The 23,122-nt window shown below is 34.2% G+C and overlaps 1 protein-coding gene across 2 annotated transcripts; it reads left to right on the top strand.

Moving 5' to 3' along the window:
* The first annotated feature begins 14,792 nt into the window (after positions 1–14,792).
* On the top strand, positions 14,793–22,788 carry LOC131160465 (uncharacterized). Of its 2 annotated transcripts, XM_058116171.1 has the most exons (9): positions 14,793–15,238; positions 15,328–15,394; positions 15,701–15,740; positions 15,840–15,972; positions 16,322–16,393; positions 20,264–20,344; positions 21,933–21,994; positions 22,083–22,167; positions 22,255–22,788. In XM_058116171.1, the coding sequence occupies exons 1-8, from the start codon at positions 14,930–14,932 to the stop codon at positions 22,147–22,149; spliced, it is 831 nt and encodes a 276-aa protein (XP_057972154.1). In that variant the 5' UTR covers positions 14,793–14,929; the 3' UTR covers positions 22,150–22,167; positions 22,255–22,788. The 2 variants fall into 2 exon arrangements, with proteins under 2 accessions (XP_057972154.1, XP_057972155.1); XM_058116172.1 differs by lacking the exons at positions 21,933–21,994; positions 22,083–22,167; positions 22,255–22,788 and adding an exon at positions 21,228–21,660 and having other exon boundaries at positions 14,925–15,238.
* The last annotated feature ends 334 nt before the right edge of the window (positions 22,789–23,122 follow it).

The raw sequence follows: 23,122 nt of genomic DNA, 5'->3' as shown, positions 1-23,122 counted from the left end.
GAGAAATAATAGAACTTTAATAGGTTTGACTAATGTCATGCTAATAGAATCAACTGCACCTCCTAATCTTTGGGGAGAAGCAGTTTTAACTGCTTGTCATGTAATGGATAAAGTGCAGCATAAAAAGACCAAAGTTACTCCATTTGAACTTTGGAAAGGGCATAAGCCTATTTTAAGATGGAATCCATAATTTCCAATAAAACTTGGAAATTAGTAGTGTAACGCCCCGAACCCTTAAACTCGGGTCCAGCGCGTTATACTTAATAAAATCCCTAATAATCCATAATCAAACCATACATACGCAGCAGAAAACACAACTATAAACCTCAATCATACAAATAATACCAGAGTTTTCTAGTTTATCCATAAACCGTAATATCCTTCATCACCTGTATTCAAATATATACGTGTCTTCAAAACATTATCCACAAATATCAGTATGTTTTACAATCATCCATATCTTATAAAACTTAAAACATAAATCATAAAACATCAAATATACATATCACAATTAACATAAAAATATACCAGTTTCTCTTTCTATTTACCAAAATTGCTATAGAATCTCGAGCTCTCTAAGCTCGATCTCGAGGAAATCCTGAAAAAGATAATTTCATATTCGGGTGAGACACATCTCAGTTAGGGAAGAAACAATATATTAAACTCAGCGTGTGGCAATCATAAGATTATACATATCATTTTATAATATTTACAAATCATTAACATAATACTGAAAGTCATTTTCTGAACCTAACAATCACATTCAAAGGTTTACCCACGAGATTACTCAAGGATAGGGGTGATTACAAGTAGCACCCCTCTGCTCTGATACTTAGGTAACCCTAAGGTCATAATTAAAACATACCAGAACACTTACCTTACTCAGTAAGCTCTCAAGTGTAAGATTAATCTCGTACTCATACAGTTCAACAATAGTTTACCGACAAAGGCCCTAAGGATACGGAATTCTACCTACCCATGCAAGTAGGTTCCCTCTGCCTTAGTGCGTTATGTAGCTATTGCCACATCTGAAGCTACTAGTGCACTCGCCTTACTCAGCAAGCCCTTAGGCGAAGTGTAAAAACCCCCAAAAAGAGATATAAAAGATTAATAAAATGATTCCAAAAAATAAATTAAAATTAAAATAAAATTAAAATTAAAATTAAAAAAATTAAATAAAAAAAATATTAATTAATTAATTAATTAAACGAATTTAAAAAGAAAAAGAAAAAAATTAATTAATTAAAATTAATTTTTTTTATTAAAAAAAATATTATTATTAATATTAATTAAATATTATTATTATTATTATTATTATTATTATTATTATTATAATATTTATCCTCCTGAAGCTTCAACAAGCTTCAGGAGATTCAAGTATATCTATTATTATTATTATTATTATTATTCGTCTTCTTCTTCTTCTTCTTCTTCTTCTTCTTCTTTTTCTTTTCTTTTCTTTTCTCTGTAACTCTCTGCAATCTCTCTCTCTCCTCACGTTCTCTCTTCCTCTCTCCTCGATTTTGTGACGAATTTTCACCCGATCGAAAATCCGAAGATACTACTGGACTCCATTCGCCGCTGCCGTCATTTCTACAGTAGCGGATCGGTGGTAGAAGCGGCGTAAGCGTATTCCCTGGGGTAAACCATTTTTCCATTTTTCTTTAATTTCTCGCAAAATATAAGCCCAATTAACGAACGGATACCACCACGAGAATCTAGGGATGATTCTCTACAAGTCTAGTGGGACAGAATTCTCGTGGGGGTGTCGGGCTAAAATCCCAAATTTGGGGTGCGGCGATTATTAAGGGGCTTATTTTTAATTAATTAGCATTAATTTAGAAATGCTAAAATATTAGGCATTTGGAACTGAAGTTGGATTTCTAGAATTTAGGACCCGGGTGAGCGCTGCGGGTGTAATTTTGGGACCCGCAGATAAAATTTATAAAAATTAAATGGGGGTGTTAAATAATAGTTTAAATATTAATTTGAGGTATATGGAGTCTAGGGAATGCTAGATGGGTATTATTTTGGAGAAATAAATTAATTAATTTGGGAAAAAATGCAAATTGCAGGAGTTGAATTTCGGGCGCCAAGGGCGTAGAATTTGGGATTCTAGGGAGACTCTCAGTAAGCCAGGTAAGGGGAATAAATTATAGCAGTATTTTTAAAATTATTATTTGAATGAATATGTGAAATTGAGCATATGATATTTTGTCTGAAAATTATTATGATATAAATATCAAATAAATTGTGTGGCATTTGAGTAATTGTAAATTGTGATATTTTGGAGTGTAACATATAATAATGTGTAATTTCTGAGAAAATATTGAAATGAGAATTACTGATCTGATTAATGAAAAATAATGTAATATGGTATTATTATATGAGTAGAAATGTTTTTCCTGGAAAATGAGATTTTGTGAAATACTGATATTGGAAAATAATGAAAAGTGGTATTTATTTGTGAGTGGAAATTATTTGCATGAGAAATGAGCTTATACAAATTGTTGATATGAGTATTTTGGGAAAATGTGAAAATACATAAAATATGATATATGATATTACAAGATGATGAAATGTGCATAGAAAATGATGAGAATATTTAAATTGAACTGAATTGTGATATACCGGAATATAATTGATGAAATGCCAATGCCGCGTAATGATTGCGGATATGTGGTGGTAAACCCTGTTGGATGGTTATGATATTCAGCACGGTACCGTTGCGAGTGGTGTTAGTGCAACCACACGGACTCTTGGAGCGTGTGGCGTGACAATCAACTGTGCCATTGTGTAGGGTTGTTGGGCCCCCTGAGTCCAGATCAGGGTATTAGGCCGGCCAGTCGTACTACAGACGTGATATGTGATATGATATTTGATCTAATCAGGTCGGCCAACCGCGGTTAGATCCAGCCTTCGGGCCGCACAACCTTGACCATGGGGGGAAGCATGGCGTGTATAGAAAGATCCTCTGGGTGGCCATGAGTTACAGACGCGATATTGGTATTTGATACCGAGGATACTCATGAGCCTGAAAGTAAAGGGGAAATGAAAAGTGAAAGAATGATAAAATTGGCTAAAATGAGAAATGAAAGAAAGAATGGAAATTGAGAAATAAAGAATGATAAAATTGAGAAATGGAACAGTGTGAGTTAATAATATAAATAATTAAGGCGAAGTGAAACTCTCCGCCTGAGGGCTTACTGAGTAAGGTGAGTGCCCTGATGGGTATCAGATATGGCTATACCCGGCTGCATAACATGTTAGGGCAGAGGGAAGCTACCTGTATGGGCGGGTAATCTTCCCTATTCTTAGGAACTTCGCGTGTAAATATGTGTTGGAAATCATTGAATTTGATAAATGATTTTTAAGCTTATAAAAGCTTGTGTTGTATATCTATATGATTATGTGTATGTGAATATCAGTGTATTTTCTCAAATGAAATGGTGATTTGAAAAGTAAAGTGTATTATAATTGTACTCATTTGGCCACACACTGTAAATAATTTATTCCTTCTTACTGAGATGCGTCTCACCCAATTTATCTAAATTTTTCAAGGAACAGAGACCGGCCGAGTGATAGAGCTCCGTGATAGTAGGAAGTTGAGACCCTGATACACAGGGTGAGTTTTTGGACTAAGGGAGATGTAATTCCCCTAGAGTTGAATAGTAATTTTTAGCATGGGAAGGTAGTGTGAATATTTGTATGTATATTGATACTCTGGGTATTATATTCTGATTGATATGTGTATATTGTCTTCCGCTGTTAGGTTGAATATAATAAAATACTTTTTACCCGGTACCCAATGCGGGTCGGGTTGTATGAATGGTACTAGGATTGTTGACATGGCCGATTTGTGGATGTTGTGGATTTATGACGTAAATATTTATTATTGAAAAAAAATTGTACGAAAATCGGGGCGTCACACGAAGAGTATGTCTCGCCCAATCGTAACATGTTTTACATACATAGATACTTCTAATATCATAATACATCATTATTTCCTTCGTTATTCAATCATTCACATTCTTTCATGTTCATAACTTAACATTTCCTTGTGTTTCACTTTGAGTGACTCTTTCCCATTTGTATCATTCACATTTCACATTTTATTTCATTGCATTGTCATTCCTTGTCATTTCATTTCATAACATTTTTATTTCATTCATTTGTAGTACAGCCGCTCTTTAGCCGTCATTTGTTAGTCCACATAGAAATGCGCTAGAATCTAACACAATTCCTTTTAACTGTCATCAGTTAGTCCACATATAAATAAGCTAGATCTGCTAACCCGGCTTTCAGCTGTCGTACCTTTACATGGTTGCATTTAACATACACATACAACATTGTCCATATCATATTTTATTCTTATTGTTTTACTTACTTAACCTGCATCTCGTACATTTAACATATAATTTGCACAAATTCTCATGCCACAAAATGTAGCAGTAAAATTCATAAATATTTCTCATAAAATAAGTCAACCCACATTTAACATCTATATACTCAAAATACACTTCATTTCTTGCATAATTCATAAGAAAATTCCTTTCACTTTCGTTCGTTTACTTTCACACATACATAACTATATTGATAATCCTACGCTCAGAAAACATAAATTTCATGGATGACATTTTAAACCCACATAAAAACATATATACATAAATAACACATAATCATTTTTAATTCATGAAAAACTTGATTTAATATATCAATTTTCCCCTTACCTGATTGCTTGAATTACGCCAACAAGGATCCCAAAAAATACCTCCGGCGCTCACCCGGACCCTGAATAAAAAATTCCTAACTCCAATAAATTATTCCTGAATAAAATATTATTAAATATTTCCTAGGGCTATAATTCCTAAATAAATAGTAATACCCTTAAATTTAGCCAAATTCTCAAATCTCACTTTCACTTTGGAGTAGAGCCTAGAAAATCCCAATTGAAAAATTACCTACGTCAAAATGATGATGACGATGACTAGGACCACGTGGTGGTACCCGATCGTCGATTTAACCGTATATTAATAGCGAAATTGAGAAAATGTGAAAAAATTACTTTTCCCCAAGAGCAGTGCCTAAGTCATTCCAATGAAAAATCTGCTCCAGTAGAAATGTCGACAGCGGAACTAGGAATCTAACGGCACCTTCCGTTTCCCGATCCCCCCCAAATTTGTCGAGAAATTGAGAGAAGGAGAGAGACGGAGACGGAGGTGGCTGGAGCTGCGCAGGAATGAAATTTCAGGGTGGGGTGTCTCAAACTTCTGCTTCTTCTTTTTTTTTCTTCTTTCTTCTTCTTTCTTCTTCTTATCTTCTTTTACTTTATATATATCTTATACTTATCTTTTATATATATATATATATATATATATATATATATATATATATATATTCTCTCATTTCAATTAGTTTTTTTTTTCAAAACCAATGTAAAAATGTTTAATTTAATAACTAATTATTTAATTATTTAATTTATCTTAATTTAATTTAATTTCTTTAATTTTAATTTTTTTCCCTTCTTTTTCCCACGCCATTCCTTTTATTTATTTATCTATTATTTTATCTATTTTTTTTAATTCAATCATTTTAATTTTTCGGGTCTTTACATTCTCCCCTCAAGAAATTTCGTTCTCGAAATTTGTTACCCAATCTTTCATTTCAAGAGTTCATAACTCATTATATCCCAATGTCATAACCTTTGAAACCAACTAACCAACCTCATACCATTCAATAAATATGTCTCCCATATAAATTTTTTGCATCGTCAATAATTAAATAAAATCATCATCATTTTCAACATAAATTCATACCTACCATCTTGACTTTATCTGCCTCATCCAGGGCCATCATATAACCACGTGCTCATCCACCTCTACCTAGTGGTATCTACTGATTTCCCTTGATACCATAATCTCTAAAATCAATTAACCTAATCATCGAATTCAAATTCCAAGTTCGAATTTCTCTGCTCGAAAACATCATTATCGATGGATTTACCATGATTTTCTGAAACTAGCAACTTCTTCAGAAAAACACAAAAGACCATCAAGGAATTGCTGCCCCCAAACTTAGGAAATATGACTCAGAATTCCTAACGGTATCTTAATCTACCAATTCCTATCCTTATCGCAACTAAATCCTATACTCTGGTATAAATCATTCCTAACCTAATACTCTAATATTTCCTTATCCAGACAATGTGAATCTAATCACACTTCCGGCTGGACATCGCTCTAATACCATCTGTAATGCCCCGAACCCTTAAACCCAGGTCCAGCGCGTTATACCTGATAAAATCTCTGATAATCCATAATCGAACCATATATACGCAGTAAAAAACACAACTATGAACCTCAATCATACAAATAATACTAGAGTTTTCTAGTTTTATCCATAAACCATAATATCCTTCAACACCTGTATTCAAATATATACGTGTCTCCAAAACATTATCCACAAATACCAGTATGTTTCACAATCATCCATATCTTATAAAACTTAAAACATAAATCATAAAACATCAAATATACATATCAAAATTAACATAAAAATATACCAGTTTCTCTTTCTATTTACCAAAATTGCTATAGAATCTCGAGCTCTCTAAGCTCGATCTCGAGGAAATCCTGAAAAAGATAATTTCATATTCAGGTGAGACACATCTCAGTTAGGGAAGAAACAATATATTAAATTCAGCGTGTGGCAATCATAAGATTATACATATCATTTTATAATATTTACAAATCATTAACATAATACTGAAAGTCATTTTCTGAACCTAACAATCACATTCAAAGGTTTACCCACGAGATTACTCAAGGATAGGGGTGATTACCCGCCCATACAAGTAGCACCCCTCTGCTCTGATACTTAGGTAACCCTAAGGTCATAATTAAAACATACCAGAGCACTCACCTTACTCAGTAAGCCTTCAAGTGTAAGATTAATCTCGTACTCACACAATTCAAAAATAGTTTACCGGCAAAGGCCCTAAGAATACGGAATTCTACCTACCCATGCAAGTAGGTTCCCTCTGCCCTAATGCGTTATGTAGCTACTGCCACATCTGAAGCTACTAGTGCACTCGCCTTACTCAGCAAGCCCTTAGGCGAAGAGTATGTCTCGCCCAATCGTAACATGTTTTACATACATAGATACTTCTAATATCATAATATATCATTCTTTCCATTGTTATTCAATCATTCACATTCTTTCATGTTCATATTTTAACATTTCCTTGTGTTTCACTTTAAGTGACTTTTTCCCATTTGTATCATTCACATTTCACATTTCATTTCATTGCATTGTCATTCCTTGTCATTTCATTTCATAACATTTTCATTTCATTCATTTGTACTACAGCCGCTCTTTAGCCGTCATTTGTTAGTTCACATAGAAATGCACTAGAATCTAACAAAGCTCCTTTTAGCTGTCATCAGTTAGTCCATATATAAATGAGCTAGATCTGCTAACCCGGCTTTCAACTGTCGTACCTTTACATGGTTGCATTTAACATACACAAACAATATTGTCCATATCATATTTTATTATCATTGCTTTACTTACTTAACCTGCATCTCGTACATTTAACATATAATTTGTACAGATTCTCATGCCACACAATTTAGCAGTAAAATTCATAAATATTTCTCATAAAATAAGACAACCCACATTTAACATCTATATACTCAAAATACACTTCATTTCTTGCATAATTTCTTAGAAAATTCCTTTCACTTTCGTTCGTTTACTTTCACACATACATAACTATATTGACAATCCTAAGCTCAAAAAACATAAATTTCATGGCTGGTATTTTAAACCCATATAAAAACATATATACATAAATAACACATAATCATTTTTAATTCATGAAAAATATGATTTAATATATAAATTTCTCCTTTACCTGATTTCTTGAACTACGCCAACAGGGATCCCGAAAAATACTTGCGACGCTCACCCGGACCCTAAATAAAAAATTCCTAACTCTAATAAATTATTCTTGAATAAAATATTATTTAAATATTTCCTAGGGCTATAATTCCTAAATAAATAGTAATACCCTTAAATTTAACCAAATTCTCAAATCTCACTCTCGCTTTGGAGTAGGGCCTAGAAACTCTCAATTGAAAAGTTACCTACGTCAAAATGACGATAACGACGACTAAGACCACGTGGTGGTACCCGATCGTCGATTTAAACGCATATTAACAGCGAAATTAAGAAAATGGGAAAAAATTACCTTTCCCTAGGAGCAGTGCCTAAGTCGTTCCCATGAAAATTCTACTCCAGTAGAAATGTCGGCAGCGGAACTAGGAATCCAACGGCACCTTCCGTTTCCCGATCTGCCGCAAATTTGTCGAGAAATTAAGAGAAGGAGAGAGACGGAGACGGAGGTGGCTGGAGTTGTGCAGGAATGAAATTTCGGGAGGGTGGGAGCGTGTCTCAGACTTCTGCTTCTTCTTTCTTCTTCTTATCTTCTTTTACTTTATATATATCTTATACTTATCTTTTATATACATACATACATATATATATATATATATATATATATATATATATATTCTCTCATTTCAATTAGTTTTTTTTTTTTTCAAAACCAATGTAAAAATATTTAATTTAATAACTAATTATTTAATTATTTAATTTATCTTAATTTAATCTAATTTCTTTAATTTTAATTTTTTTTCCTTCTTTTTCCCACGTCATTCCTTTTATTTATTTATTTGTTATTTTATCTATTTTTTTTATTTCAATCATTTTAATTTTTCGGGTCTTTACAAGTAGAATTACCATTGGGTTGGAAAACCATTGGGTGCAAATGGGTCCTTAAAAAGAAACTCAAACCGGATGGGTTAATAGACAAGTATAAGGCTTGTCTTGTAGCCAAAGGCTATAAACCAAAAAAAAAATCTTCATGTTTTTTATGCTTTTTCTCTGATTTCTAAAAGTACGTCCATTTGATTGTTAATTGTGATTGCAGCAATTTATAATCTACAAATTCATCAAATGGATGTGAAAATTGCTTTTATGGGGACCTAGATGAAGAAATTTATATGGATCAACCCGAAGGCATTAAAGAGCCTAGCCAAGAAAACAAAGTATGTAAGTTAATTAAGTCACTTTATGGCTTAAAATAAGCACAAAAATAGTGGCATGAAAAATTTGATTCCTGCATGATTGAGAATGGATATAAATCAAATGAGTCAAACAAGTGTATCTACTATAAATGTTGGGAAGATTCACATGTTATTATTAGCTTCTATGTGGATGACTTGCTCAATTTTTGTTTGAATTTGCATGTCATAAATAAAACAAAAACAATGCTCAAAAAACATTTTGAGATGAAAGATTTAAATGAGGCAAATATTATTTTAGGCATGAAAATTACATGATCATCTGATGGTATATTTCATGATCAGTCGCATTACATTGAAAATTTTTTGAATAAATATGGCTATAATAATTGCAAGCATGTTACTACTCCTTTTAATTCAAGTAATCACAAATTTCCTATTAAGAATGGAAATGAAGTGGTTAATCAAGAGGAATATAATAGCATTATTGGTAGCCTGAGATATGCAACTAATTTAACTAGACCTGACATTGCATATGCAGTAGGTATACTTAGTAGATTTTCGAGCAAGCTGGGTAAAGAACATTGGAATGCTCTTGAACGTGTAATGAAATATTTAGTTGGTATAAAAAAATTATGGTTTATTTTTTACTAAGTATCCTTTTGTACTTGAAAGTTTTTGTGATGCTGATTGGAATACTTTTTCAGGTAATTCTCTCTCTACCACTTGTTATATTTTTATTTTAGATGGTCGTACTATTTGCTGGAAATCTAAAAAACAAACAATAATTGCTAACTCAACTATGGAAGCTGAGCTTATTGCTTTAGCATCAGCTAGTGAAGAAGCAAGTTGGTTTAGAGATATATTGTATGAAATCCCATTTTGGAAAACCAATACCACCTATCCTAATTAATTATGATAGTACTGTTACAATTGGTAGAGTAAACAACCGTTATTATAAAGGTAAATCTAGACCCATAAGAAGAAAACACAGTACTGTGAGATCATATTTGAGTAGTGGTATAATTAATGTAAGTTATATAAAATCTTCTGAAAATTTTGCGGATCCTTTAACTAAGGCCTTAGCAAGAGAAATGGTCTAAAATACATCGAGGGGGATGGGATTAAAGCCCATAAAATCATGAACCACGTATGAGGATACCCAACCCAAGGACCAAAGATCCTGTAATTGGGTTCAATAGGAAGAACGAATCTTATGGTGGTTGTAAGAAATGCACTATTATTTTTGACTCATCCCTATGGTGTAAGTGCATTTATCCTGTAATGGAGGAGGTTGAGTTTTAAAACTCTAAATGATAATTTGTATCTCTTATGAGTGGGGTGTTAGAGTTACAGGAGTACCCTTGACAGATTTCACCTATGTGACCATGAGAGTGGGGCCGCTCTCTATGAGAATTGGGCTTATTCTCAAATATGCTCATGAAACCGGGATTAGCACAAGGTCAAAATGTGCTGTCTATTAAAGCTCACGTCAACACCTAAATGATTATGTGTGAGCAGTAATACTTTATTTCCTTTAAGCAGTCATAGTTCAAGTCTGAGACCACCACTGACTTTGGAGTAAAGATTATTGTTTACTAAGTGAAGGTTCAATGCAGAGCACACCTACATTATGCATAATTGTTCATCTTTGATTGTTAAACTCTCTACGTGCATGATACATACATAATATTAAAATGAGGGAGGAATTGTTGGTGTATTTTAATATTATTATATTATTTTATTGTTATCTTGGAAAAGAATCGTGTACCTTGGATTGAGTGATACATCTACATTTAATTATGGTCATTCATTCATGTATTTGATAAATGCATAATTAATTATATGAATTTACCTTGGACCTAAGTATGTATTTACTTAATATATACATATCATATTTATTAAGTACATGGAGAATGAAGTGTCATTTTGTGCTTATATATAGATCCTTGAAGTATTAGTACAATACACCAATTTCCTCTCTTCATTCTCATCATATAATTCTCATCTTGAGTTTAGAGAGTTTGGCAAGTAAAGAAAGGTGTTTTTAGTGGAGCTTTGGACTCCTCAGTTTGTGCAGAATTAGAGTGAGTCATACGATTCAAATCGGGCTGTTGTATCTTGGGGGAGACAAGTCTTGAGGAGTTCTGCTGCACCGGTTTGTGGGTTAAACCAAATAACCGCAGAGGGCTTGAATCTCCTTAAAGAGAACAAGATATACGTGCCTCATTCTGTTTATGAATCTTGTTTAAAATTCGTTTTTTTTTTTTGTTTCTAAATTTGTATCATTTTATATTAGTAGTTTTCTAACAGCTTCTTTACCTACCCATGTCCATAATGATATAAGAACCCTCGCATATTTGACATTGTACTCATATGCTGACACGACGCATCACTTCAGGGCGACGACCTAACCCACCCTTACCCACTTTTCACTACACGTGGGGCTATTCTTATTTAATGGAAGAGCCAAATAATTTTTATAACAATTAAAATAAAATATATCTCCCAATAGATATTGATAAACTATTGAATCAAGGGACTAATGTGTTGGGTGTAGGAAGTGTCGACGAAGATATTGCATGCACTATGAATTACTGTGGACTAAGATTGAGAAAAATAACAAGAGGACTAGAGGAGGATGAATCTTAACTTGGGTAGGAATTCATTTTCGAAATAGAAATTGAGCTTTTGAAATAGGGGGTGTAAGTGAGCCAAGCTTACTCATGAGCTGCTAAAACTCAATTTGTCTCCTAACTTGACTCAACTTAATTTTATTCGAGTTTGAGTCGAGTTCAAACTACTCTAGTAGTTTAATGAGTTGAGTTCAAACTTAGTAATAAAACTAGAGTTGAGTTTCGAGTCTAATCAAGTATTTTAATTTTATTGATTTTTATATTATATCGATTTTTAAGGCTTGGTATACAATATAATATATATATATATATATAGTATAAATACATTTAATATTATATATACATTATATATGTAACGGCCCGAATTTAAAATGAAATTTAAATAGTAAGGAAAGGGAAATGGAAACCGGAAACAGAAGGAGGCCGTAGACTTTGTCGACGACATTGCATTTCGGAAGAGAAAAACAAAAAGGGGGAGTTTCAGGGCTTCGTCGATGAATCTCCTGTATTCGTCGACGAAGGCTTAAGAGAATTCGTCAACAAACACAGGGCCTCGTCGACGAGAAAATACCGAGAGAGGTTCTGAGGCAACCTGGATTTCGTCGACGAGAATTTCGTCGACGAATACAGGGTCTCGTCGACGAAATTTGTGAAGGACTCGTCGACGAAAGTCGGGCTTGTCGACGAAATCTTGTTTTATATATATACGAAAATCCGGGAGAAATATCATTTTTTTTTTAAGAAATCACTCTCTCCTCTCTTTCTCTCTCTCTCTCTCTCTCTCTCTCTCTCTCTCTCTCTCTCTCTCTATGGTTCTCTCTCCCTTCTCTTTACGTTTCCGGCCCCACCAGTCATCAAATCAACGAGCCGAAGCTACCATGATGATCCTGGCAGAGTTCTCTACAAGTCTGCCGAGGTGGATCTTCAGGGAAACGAAGTTGGATTCCATCCCAAATCCAGGGTAAGCCTTTTGACTCAATTTTTAGGAGTCTTAACAGTTGAGAAAAGTGTTATACACATGAAAATATTGAAGTTTAATACTGGGGGTTTTTAGTTTCGGAGTATTGGTCAGGAAACCCCTCAGGTGTTAAACTTGAATGCTTTTGGGTGAAAACTTTCTACCCAATATTTGAGCTTTTGGCAGTTGAGAAAAATATTGTATACTTCGAAATACTGAACTTTAATTCTGGGATTTTTTATTTTCAGGGTGTTAAGTTAGGAACCTTGCAGGTGCGGGGCAGTTTTATTAGGGGCTTTCCAGTAATCATGTAAGGGGATAAACTAAACTAGTACTGTTTTGGAAAATGCTAATATATATATATATATATATATATATATAGTTATCATTTGATTTATGGAAAATGTATATGATTATATATATGTATGTCTTATATTTGCAAAATACTGTGAAAATGATCGTATGTTGAATATGTGGAAAATTTACTGTGTGACATGAGTAAAAATGTTGTGAAACGCTGTTTTCTGGGAATGTGGATGATATGGATTTCTATGATGGAAAACCGGCGTACGGCCGAGATGTTTTACATATATATATATATATATATATATATATATATATATATGGATGTGATTTGCCGGCGTATGGGCCGTGATATGTGATTTGCCGGTGTACGGGCCGTGCTATGTGGTTTCCAGCGTACGGGCTGTGCTATGTGATTTGTCGGCGTACGGGCTGTGCTATGTGATTTGCCAGCATACAGGCTGTGTTATGTGATTTGCCGGCGTACGGGTCATGCTATGTTAAAATGTGTAATACCGGCGTACGGGCCGATGATTTTCACGGTACACGTATATATGTATATATATATATATATATATATATATGTAAATGATATGATCGATGTGAAAATGATTGATATGAGATATCTATGTATCATGATTTTAGTATATGTATATGATATCAGAACCTGGTTGGCTTGGTTTAGGCTAGCACTTGCACGGTACCATTGCTATGTGTCTATGATCCTCATGATCATGATATCTGTGTTAACGCCGCTGTACGGAGTGGTGTGAGATTGGATGGTCGATGTGGTTATGTTCGAAGAGTGTGCTGTTATCGCCCCTAGTGTACGGACCAGACTGGGTAGACCCATCGGACCTACAGACTAGACTATCGACTTGGCAGTGGTCGGCCAACCATTGTCAAGTTCCGCCTTCGGGCCACACAACCTAGTCATGTGGGGGTAATACATGACAACAGTCAGCTAACCTACTGGGATTGTTTTATGTTATTATTATTATTATTATGACATGAGTTGAGATATGTTATGAAAATGCAGTATGTTCTGCCATGTTGATTTATATATATATATATATATATATATATATATATATATATATTATTTCCCAAATTTGATGAAATAGTACTAAATGTGTTATATATGATATATGTTGAACACGAATTACTCATGTTGCCACACATTAGTATTAGTTTATTTCCCTTACTAAGAGGTGTTTCACCCTTAAATTTTATTAACTTTTTAGGAGCCCCGGATAGAAAAGCGGGAAAAGCCCCGCAGAAGTAGTGTTGTTTATCTGCCCTCTGTGAAGGGTAAGTTTTGGGTAGGGACAGTTAGGTTTTTGTGGGAATTGTCTCTAGATCCCATTATGATGAGATGTATATAATTTTATACTTTCTGCTGTATAGGCTTCTATTGTATGTTTCGTTATATCCCTGGTACCCACGGGTCCAGGTGGATGATGACTTGTTGAGCTGGATTGTGGGATATGTAGTATTGATTTTATAATGTTGATAATATAAAAAAAAAAAAAACTGTAAAAAATGAGCAGATCGTGACAATATATATATATATATATATATATATATATATTTATACTTAATATTAATTTATTGATTTAAGCTTAATTGAATCAAATTCAAATTTTATGAACATGTAGTCAAAGTAGATTTCGAGTTTAATAATTTTGAAATTGATCAAATTCGAGCTTAATGTTTTTCAGTCAAGTCATGTCAAGCTTGAATATTTTACTTTGTCCTGACTGACTCGACCTGACTCAAATATAACCCGATCTAAGTAGAAGAGTTCTAGCATTTCTAGGCTTGATTTTGGAAACTATTTATGGAAAAATGAATTATTTTGATTTTTTTTCTTTTTTTTTTTTAAATAAAAAAATCAAGACTAGACTGTGCCTGCTTCATCATTATCTCCATTTTCACCCTCAAACATGGCAGCAAAGCCCCATCTCGCCTCTTCCGCATCCATGGCTTTAACCCTCAACTTCAGTTCCTTTAATTCCATGCCCTTTCTCTTCCACTACTCTTCTTCTTCATCCCAACTCACAACCAAGACAGGCTCTAAACCACAATTCTGTATCATTATTCCTAAAATCTACAGCCGCCAGACCCCAACTTTGGCACTTTACCGAAGATTATTCCTTCCTTCAGTTTCTGGAATCTGGGATGCCCTGACGGGCGGTGATTCTGCTCGTGAAGCTGTAATCTCCATTCGACGAGGAATGCTGCTCTTCAGGCAGGTGGATTTTATTTCTTGAAGTTGTATATCAGTTTCCGTTTTCCTCATTAGACTTTTTAATAGTAATGGTTTGTGTAATTTTATCTTAAGGGTGATGTTTCGGGGTCTTTAGCGGACTTTGATCGAGCCATCGAGCTAGATCCCCGTCAAAAGTCATGTATGTTTCTAAAATTTCAATTGTGTGCTTTCTATATTCTACTAATATGTCTCTGTGAGCTATGAATATTACTTGCCAAATGAACAAATCTATTCCACTTTTGGGTGATGGGGTGCGCATATGTCAGTTGAACAATGTACTCTTCAAAAAAATGGGGTGTGACAGGGGCTGTTAACCGTCAACCTTTTCCTTTTTAGAGATATCTGAATCATCAATTTTGCTTCTTCCAATTGAATTTTTCATGAAGACTGGCCTTGTTAATTATGAATGGATTATGATATGAAATTTTTGTGTTCGTCAATTCAGATCTTTGGCAGAGGGGACTATCACTTTACTATCTTGATCGGTAGTTCTTTATTGTCAGTTACGTTTTGTTTGTGTTCATTGTCTTTTTGTTGCTCTATTTAAAATGAATGCAAAGAGATACAAGTGGGTCTTTCTCTAGGTTTGAAGAAGGCGCAGAGCAGTTTCGATTAGATGTTGCTCAGAATCCAAATGACACAGAGGAGTCAATATGGTGTTTCCTCTGTGAAGCTCAATTATATGGAGTCAACGAAGCAAGGAACCGATTTCTTCAGGTGAATGTAAACTGTGAAAACAACATCATAATATATTTATATATTTTTTAACAAGGAAAGATTGCTAATAATGCTTTATTAATTCCATTCAATTCTGAATGAATTGTAAAATTATAAATCAATTTCTATGAACTTTCTTGCACATTTCTCCCAATTTGAACTAGGAAAGAATGCTAATAATGCTTTCTTAATTCCATCCATTTTTATTTTTTTTAAATAAAGAGTATTTGTAAGCGTGCTTTATCTTTCTAAGCAAACTTCTATAGACAGTGAATCTGCTGTTTAGTTGCCTTGTGAAACTATCACTTCAATTCATTCACATCACATGCTTACTTCTGACTGAATGTAGATCGGCAAAGATCCACGACCTGTAATGCAGGAAGCTTATAACCTTTTTAAAGATGGTGGTGATCCTGAAAAGGTGAGCATTGATGCTTTTGATAATTCCAGTTTGGACTACTTGTATAATGTGCAATTCTCTTTATCAATACAATCTCATGTCTTTTTAGCTAAATTTATGTTCCATAAATAATACTCAAAGAAAGTAAAAACTTCCCCTTCTTTCTCCATGGTAGCACACATGAATTTTAGGAATTTTTATAGGATGCTTTAAATATTTCTTTGTGACTTTATGATCCTTAAATGTCTATTTAGTCTGTACTTTGTAGTTGAAGATGAATTGGTTCGTATGTGTTGTATTGTCTGTCCTCTTTAGTCTCTCATGTGCACTTAGAGATAACCTTTATGTTTTGCATTGTAGTCCTTGAACTCTGATATCTAGTAACAGCTATTGAACATTGTTGTGATTAACATGGCTTGAGATCATTGCAGGTACTTGTTGGCCAGGAAGGTCCTTGTCCCCAATGCTTTGGATATTAGAAACTCTTTGTAGTTTGCTCCTCTTATTTGAAGCCATGTATACCTTGAGATCTATCTACTTTTAAAATAGAAATCAATGTGATGTGGCATAATGGATGAGAAATTTAATTCATATTTTCCAAGTTCATTTTACTTCTGTCTACCTAAAAGGAAAACACTTCTTTGAATATTTTAGCTTGCTGAAATAGCGCAGACACATAAATAGTGCAAATAGGTATAATTTGCATACATCATGCAAGATGAAAAGGCTTCATATAGTTAGCCCGACATAATGGGCTAAAGGCTTGTATTTTTTTTTTTTTTGTATTATATTAAAACTTAAAAGAAGGATATCTTGGGAATTGGAGGTAGTGGACCACAACAAAAGATTAGCTTTTATTAATTTGTGGGAAAATAAAAATTAGGTGCCCAGCACCTTACAATTGGACTCACGATGAAACACTCACAACCAAACTACAAACACACTTACATACTCTAATATATCTCTCAATTACAAAATGGCACCTAGCAGTCTCTAGCACTCTTAGCATTCTCACTTACAGAGCACTTGCAGCCCACACACAGTGCGCACTCACACTTCTTTCTTGTACACATAACACACACAATTTCTGCTCCTTGTGCAACATTGGAGCCTTAAGCTTCTTATATTGATGCTGGAAGTTGGTGCCAGCCAACTGAAAATTTCTGGGCAGGTATAGCTGCCTGAAATTTCCAAAGAAAAGAAAGAATTCTAGAAAGTTTTGGAAAGACAGAGAAAGAAATTTTGGGAAGAGATCACAATGTAATATTCGAATAACGTGTGTCATGATCACCAGCACAATCAACATCACAATGCCATTTAACTTCATCTGCTCCTCCTTTACTGTTAAGTACTAAGAATTTAAGAGCCCAAAATTGATAGTTCCTTTTGCATGCCTCATAATTCGTTCACTGAATCTAGATGAGTCTTCTCTGGTTAATGCATTACCGACTTAACAGTAAAGGAGGAGCAGATGAAGTTAAATGGCATTGTGATGTTGATTGTGCTGGTGATCATGACACACGTTAACACTGACTGCAAATGATATTTTTGGTCGTGAAATTGTGAGGCAGATCAAACCTCCCACTTTGCATATGCACATAGTCCAAGTCTTTTCCTTCAACTGAGCAATGCTTCCATTTGAGTGGAAAGTAGCTTGCATTCGATCATCCCAAGTTTTCGTAAAAGACCTGTTGTGTATTTCTGTTGACATAAGAGTAATCCTTCATTAGTTTGCTCCACCTCAAGAACAAGAAAATGTTTTAAGTTATCCAAGCTCCTTCATTTGGAACCAAATTGTGTGATTAGCTTTGGTTTGATGTATATCCACTTCATTGCCTCCAATGATTATCAGATCATCAACAGGGACGAGCACTATTGCCAATCATCCCTTTTGGGCTTTTATGAACAAATCTGAATCCGCTGGTGATATCAGGTGGCCACTTGGCATTAGGAATTCTTTTATCTTACCATATACACTGCTCTTGGTGCTTGCTTTAACCCGTACAATTCTTTCTTTATTCTGCACTTGTAGTCACCATAACCCTTGCTCTTGAACACTGTAGGCTGCTCCATGTATATGGCTTTATTTAACTCTCCATGAAGGAATACATTCTTCACATCCTTTTGCCATAGTGTCCAAGACTTGCTAGCTACAATAATTTTTGTATAAAGCATTAAATAATAATTATAAATTATCCTGCAATTATTAGTAGTAAATAATATGTAATTTGTTGTTAATAACTAGTAACTACAACAACTACAATCACGGAAGCAGTTTCTCAAAGCATTGAGGTAAGACTGCGTATAATTTGCCCTCCCCAATTCCCCAGTGGCTTGGGAGCCTTGTGTATTGAATGTTGCATATTTTAAAAAATTACATATATTGTATAATTTGTATTAACTACACTGCATATTATAAATTCTAAAAAATAATAAAATGCTTATTTTTTAGTATTGGTAAAAATATTTAATCACTAACTATGTATTTTTTTACTATTTATTACTCTAAAAAATGAGAAATAGTCCTAAAAAATTAGGAATTAATAGATGTTAGACTAATACTAAAAAGAAGTTTTTTAGATTGGTTGGTACGTTAACTAAAAATCAAAGAAAAACATAACCCCAGAAGGGGAAAAAAAATACTGGGTAGGGGGAAGTTTTCTTCTGAAATCCAAAAAATCCAAGAAATCCTTTTGGGTTCTTGTTTTTGATGCAAAGTTAAAGTAGAAGAACGTTGGAAGTTGGATTTCTAGGTGAAATCAAACTCTAACAGCCCCAAATTATATATATAAAAAAATGAGAGTTAAAAATTGAGAGTTTATGGCAATTTACAAGAACTCTATGAACTTGACAGTTTCTTGATTTGAATTTCAACCCTAAAGTCTTGTTTTTTAAGTTAGACAATGGTACATCTAGGCTGGAGCAAGCTATAGCAAGTGAGAGAAGCAAGAACTTGTGTGAAAAAAAAGGGAAAAAACAAGCCCAAATTGGGTTTAAAAGCTGTTTCCAGGCTCAGGTTTCTGACAGTCACATAAGCATAACAGTCGTTACTTCCCATTGTGGTAACAAAGTAGCTCTCATGGCCATTTATTTTCCTCATTGCATTAGTAGTTTGAAATGGGATCAGGGAGGCCAAAATCCATTATGTAACAGCTGCTATGCTCGATAAGGACCATTATTTTTAACCATATCTTGGTCAAAAGGAGGTGCAAATTTTCCTCCTTGACCATATCTTGGACCATACCTGTGACCATACTAGAATTCTCCCCGTGTAAAACCTCCCTTGAATACAAAGTTTTCTTAAGCTGGGATAAGGTATTGCCATTTGAGATTTTATAAAAACAAAATGTTCAAAGACAAGATGGAAACTTGTCTCCCTCTAAAACTAAATTTATTGGAGGATGTATAGTTTTTTTCTTTATCCTGGCCTGAAGTACCATGTACAAACCACTATCTTAATTTTTAATGTCTATGTGGAGTCAGTTTCATAACTTTCATTTTATCCATGTTGGTCATTTGTCTACTTATGTTAGTTTCCTGGCTGTAATTTTCTTTTGAAGATTTATCTGAGAAACTTAATTACTTTGAAGTATAGAGATGCCTTAACTGTCGAGTTTTATAGGATATTATCATTAGTTTACAATGCTATGATTAGCTGTTTTCAGTTTGTTGACTGGTCATGCACAGAGCAAAATATTGAAGATCTTATTGTATATCTATATTAGATCATATAAACTACCAGTGTTTTGTGAAGCTTTAGATGGCATGAAATTCCCAATGTCTTATTTGAGGCTACAAGACACAAGAAACTTTGTCTATATTTACCATTTGGATTTGTGCAGTAACATTCATTTTCCAGATTTTCACCAAGAAAGTGGTTTTTCTGCATAGTTTGTTGCTGCATTTTCAAGTGGTCAGGAGAATGAGTACTTCTATGCTTCTCTATATGCTGGACTTTATCATGAATCTCAGGTTTGTTCTAAATTTTAATTTATTCATTTAATGCACTATTTTTGGACGTCAGAATATGCAAGTTGTATCATGACCACAAAAGAGTTATGCGCTCATCCAAAAGTCTGCACTCAAAATATGCAACTAGGGGTGACTGAGGATATAGCAATAGTCCTTTCTCAAATTTGCAGAGGGACTATTGGTTCTTAATATGCACTCAGAAATTAGTGATTGCCGTGCAGATAATAATGAATGCACACAAGAGTTTCTAAAGGATTGCAATGGCGAAAGTAAATAATTGCATCCATTAATGATTCCACATCAAAGAAGTGACGAAATGAATGAAATTAATGTTATTCTTTGTGTTGGTTTTGAAACAATACCCATCCCCCACTTTCTAAATCTTCTGTTATATGACAACCTAAAAAATTTATGTTAATTGTTAACAGACAGGACAGGAGTTTTTTTTTTTTTTTTTTCAGATATCAGTAAATTCCGCCATATACATTTTATTTTTATTATTTTGGTGATAAATCCTGCCCCATGCAGTGATATCATATTTGTTAAAGCTTGATATACATTGTTGGCACCTATCAGCTTAAGCTTTTAGTTATAGTGGTAACATGGTGTCAGAGCAATATCTGACCTAAAATCTAAGTGCGTACCAAAACTAAATCCTACCTCAATCCAAAACCAAACCCTAAACCTCAAACCTGATGCTGTAGAAGGATTATTCACACCATCAAAGACATTAAAATCCCTGGAGCTTCTGGAAAACACTGTAGTCGCCGGAAAATCCTGGACACTACTGCCTCTCAGGAACTCAAAGATATTCTTCATATTCTGCAATAATAACCAGACACACACAGAACCTGCCGATCAATTGATCTGTGAATTTTTGCAGCAGGACAGTGCCCCATGTGCCACAACATGCTGGCTGGGAACCGGCAACACCAACTCCAAGCACTGGCACGTGAGAGGTGTTTGAGCAAGTTTTCTGCTCCAGTTCTTTCCAGAATCCTCTGATTTCTTCCATAGACCATAATATCAAGCTGATGGTCATGTTTTTTGTTCAAAGACTCAACTTTTTTGATAGTTCAATCATGGCAACTCCGTAGTTGTTTGTTTGGAATTATTAAGGTCTTCCATTTTACCCAATTATTCAACATGGTATCAAAACCAGTTAACTGTAGGTCCTAGGTTCTAGTCTTGTTGCCTGTGTTTACTCTGTGATGTTTATAAATTATAGTACTCCCTGTAATGAACATTATTATGTACCATCATCTCCCCATATGCTATCAGGCTGCATGTGCAAGGGAGTGTTAAAGCTTGATATACATTGTTGGTCTGCGACCTAATAGCTTAAACTTTTAGGTAAAAAGGTAATCTAACAATATTCATTTGGTTAGTAGCCATTATTTTGATTTTCAAAAATGAAAATGAAATATAATGCACTTGGTTACACTTGAACTGGGCAGAAATATTTGAAGGAACATGGAACAGAATAGGCAAGTTTAGTATATGCATCTTTTATTCGTATCATCTCAAGTCGATGGCATTTAATCTGTCAATGTGGGGCCATAAATATAGCATATTTTCACCTGTGCAGAACGAAGAGGATGCTGCCAAACTTAATTTACTTGCTGCATGTCAGTGCCCTTATGGACTAAGGTTCAAGCTTCACCTTTACAAAATTGTTCAAATTTTCTATTAATTCAACAGTACTGTAATATAAAGCTAATACCCATGCTCATTTCAGGGCTGATGATTATATGGCTTACCTTGCTAAGGTTCATTGTCATTGTCGAAATTGGAGCTCCAGCTAAAATATTAGCTCAAGCTTGGTAGAAATCACTTGATTTTGGTTCATTTAAGGGCTTTGAATTTTCTACTTGCAGGTATTTAGACCAGGTTTGTTTCTTCACATGCAGGCATAAAGCTGCAAACAGTAGACTACCCTAGCCAGCCGCCCCAGTTATCGGGAGCCCCATGTGCTCAACTATATTGTTTGCACGTGCACAGGAATGCATCGCTAATGCCTTAAAGCCTCAAGCATATCCTATCTTGACCTAAATAATTATGTCAAATGATCTCACCCTAACTTAAATTGTAGGATAAAACTATTTCTCAATGACCCAATACAGAGGGATGCATACTAAAGAACAGTTGCTGAACACGACTGAGATGCAGATGGTTTTGTGTTTTTGCTTATATATTTTTGTAAGTATCACTGAGTGATTAAATATATTTCATGCAGACTAAAGAGGGGTGGCACTATACATTGTAAGATATCAATCATTGCACCTCTTGTTGCATATTCTCTATTTTGTGCATGAACTATTGGAGATCTTAGCAGTTCTGGCATAGGATATGCCACATGCAAAGGTCCTGAACACTTCTTATTTCTTAATGTTTGGTATCTTGGAATGAAGTGATGCTGCATTGGGAAACATGAATTTTAAACCTTAAATTTAGATTTGATTGAAGTTGGGTAAATTTTAATATAATTTTGCATTACATCTTATTCAAATCGAAAACTTCTTTCAACGGTCATAGAATTTGGAAGTGGAATTGAAGGAAGCATTATATTAGGATTATGTATTATTAAACTATTACGTTTCATTTTTTTTTTTTTTCTAACCAAATAAATCATTATGTCCTTGTGTATAAATTGACCAAAATTACCATCCAATATATTTTTACCTAAATTAAGGGCCCTATAGGCGTGGTAGGATGTAAAGAGTCAGGAGCCTAAGCAGCTACATCCAGCCAGGCATTGCCCTTTTCGGCAGCTGAAAT

This window comes from Malania oleifera, chromosome 7 (genome assembly GCF_029873635.1).
Source record: "Malania oleifera isolate guangnan ecotype guangnan chromosome 7, ASM2987363v1, whole genome shotgun sequence".
Taxonomy (NCBI): Eukaryota; Viridiplantae; Streptophyta; class Magnoliopsida; order Santalales; family Ximeniaceae; genus Malania; species Malania oleifera.
Note: the sequence above shows the minus strand (reverse complement) of the source record. Positions and strands in the feature narration are given on the sequence as shown.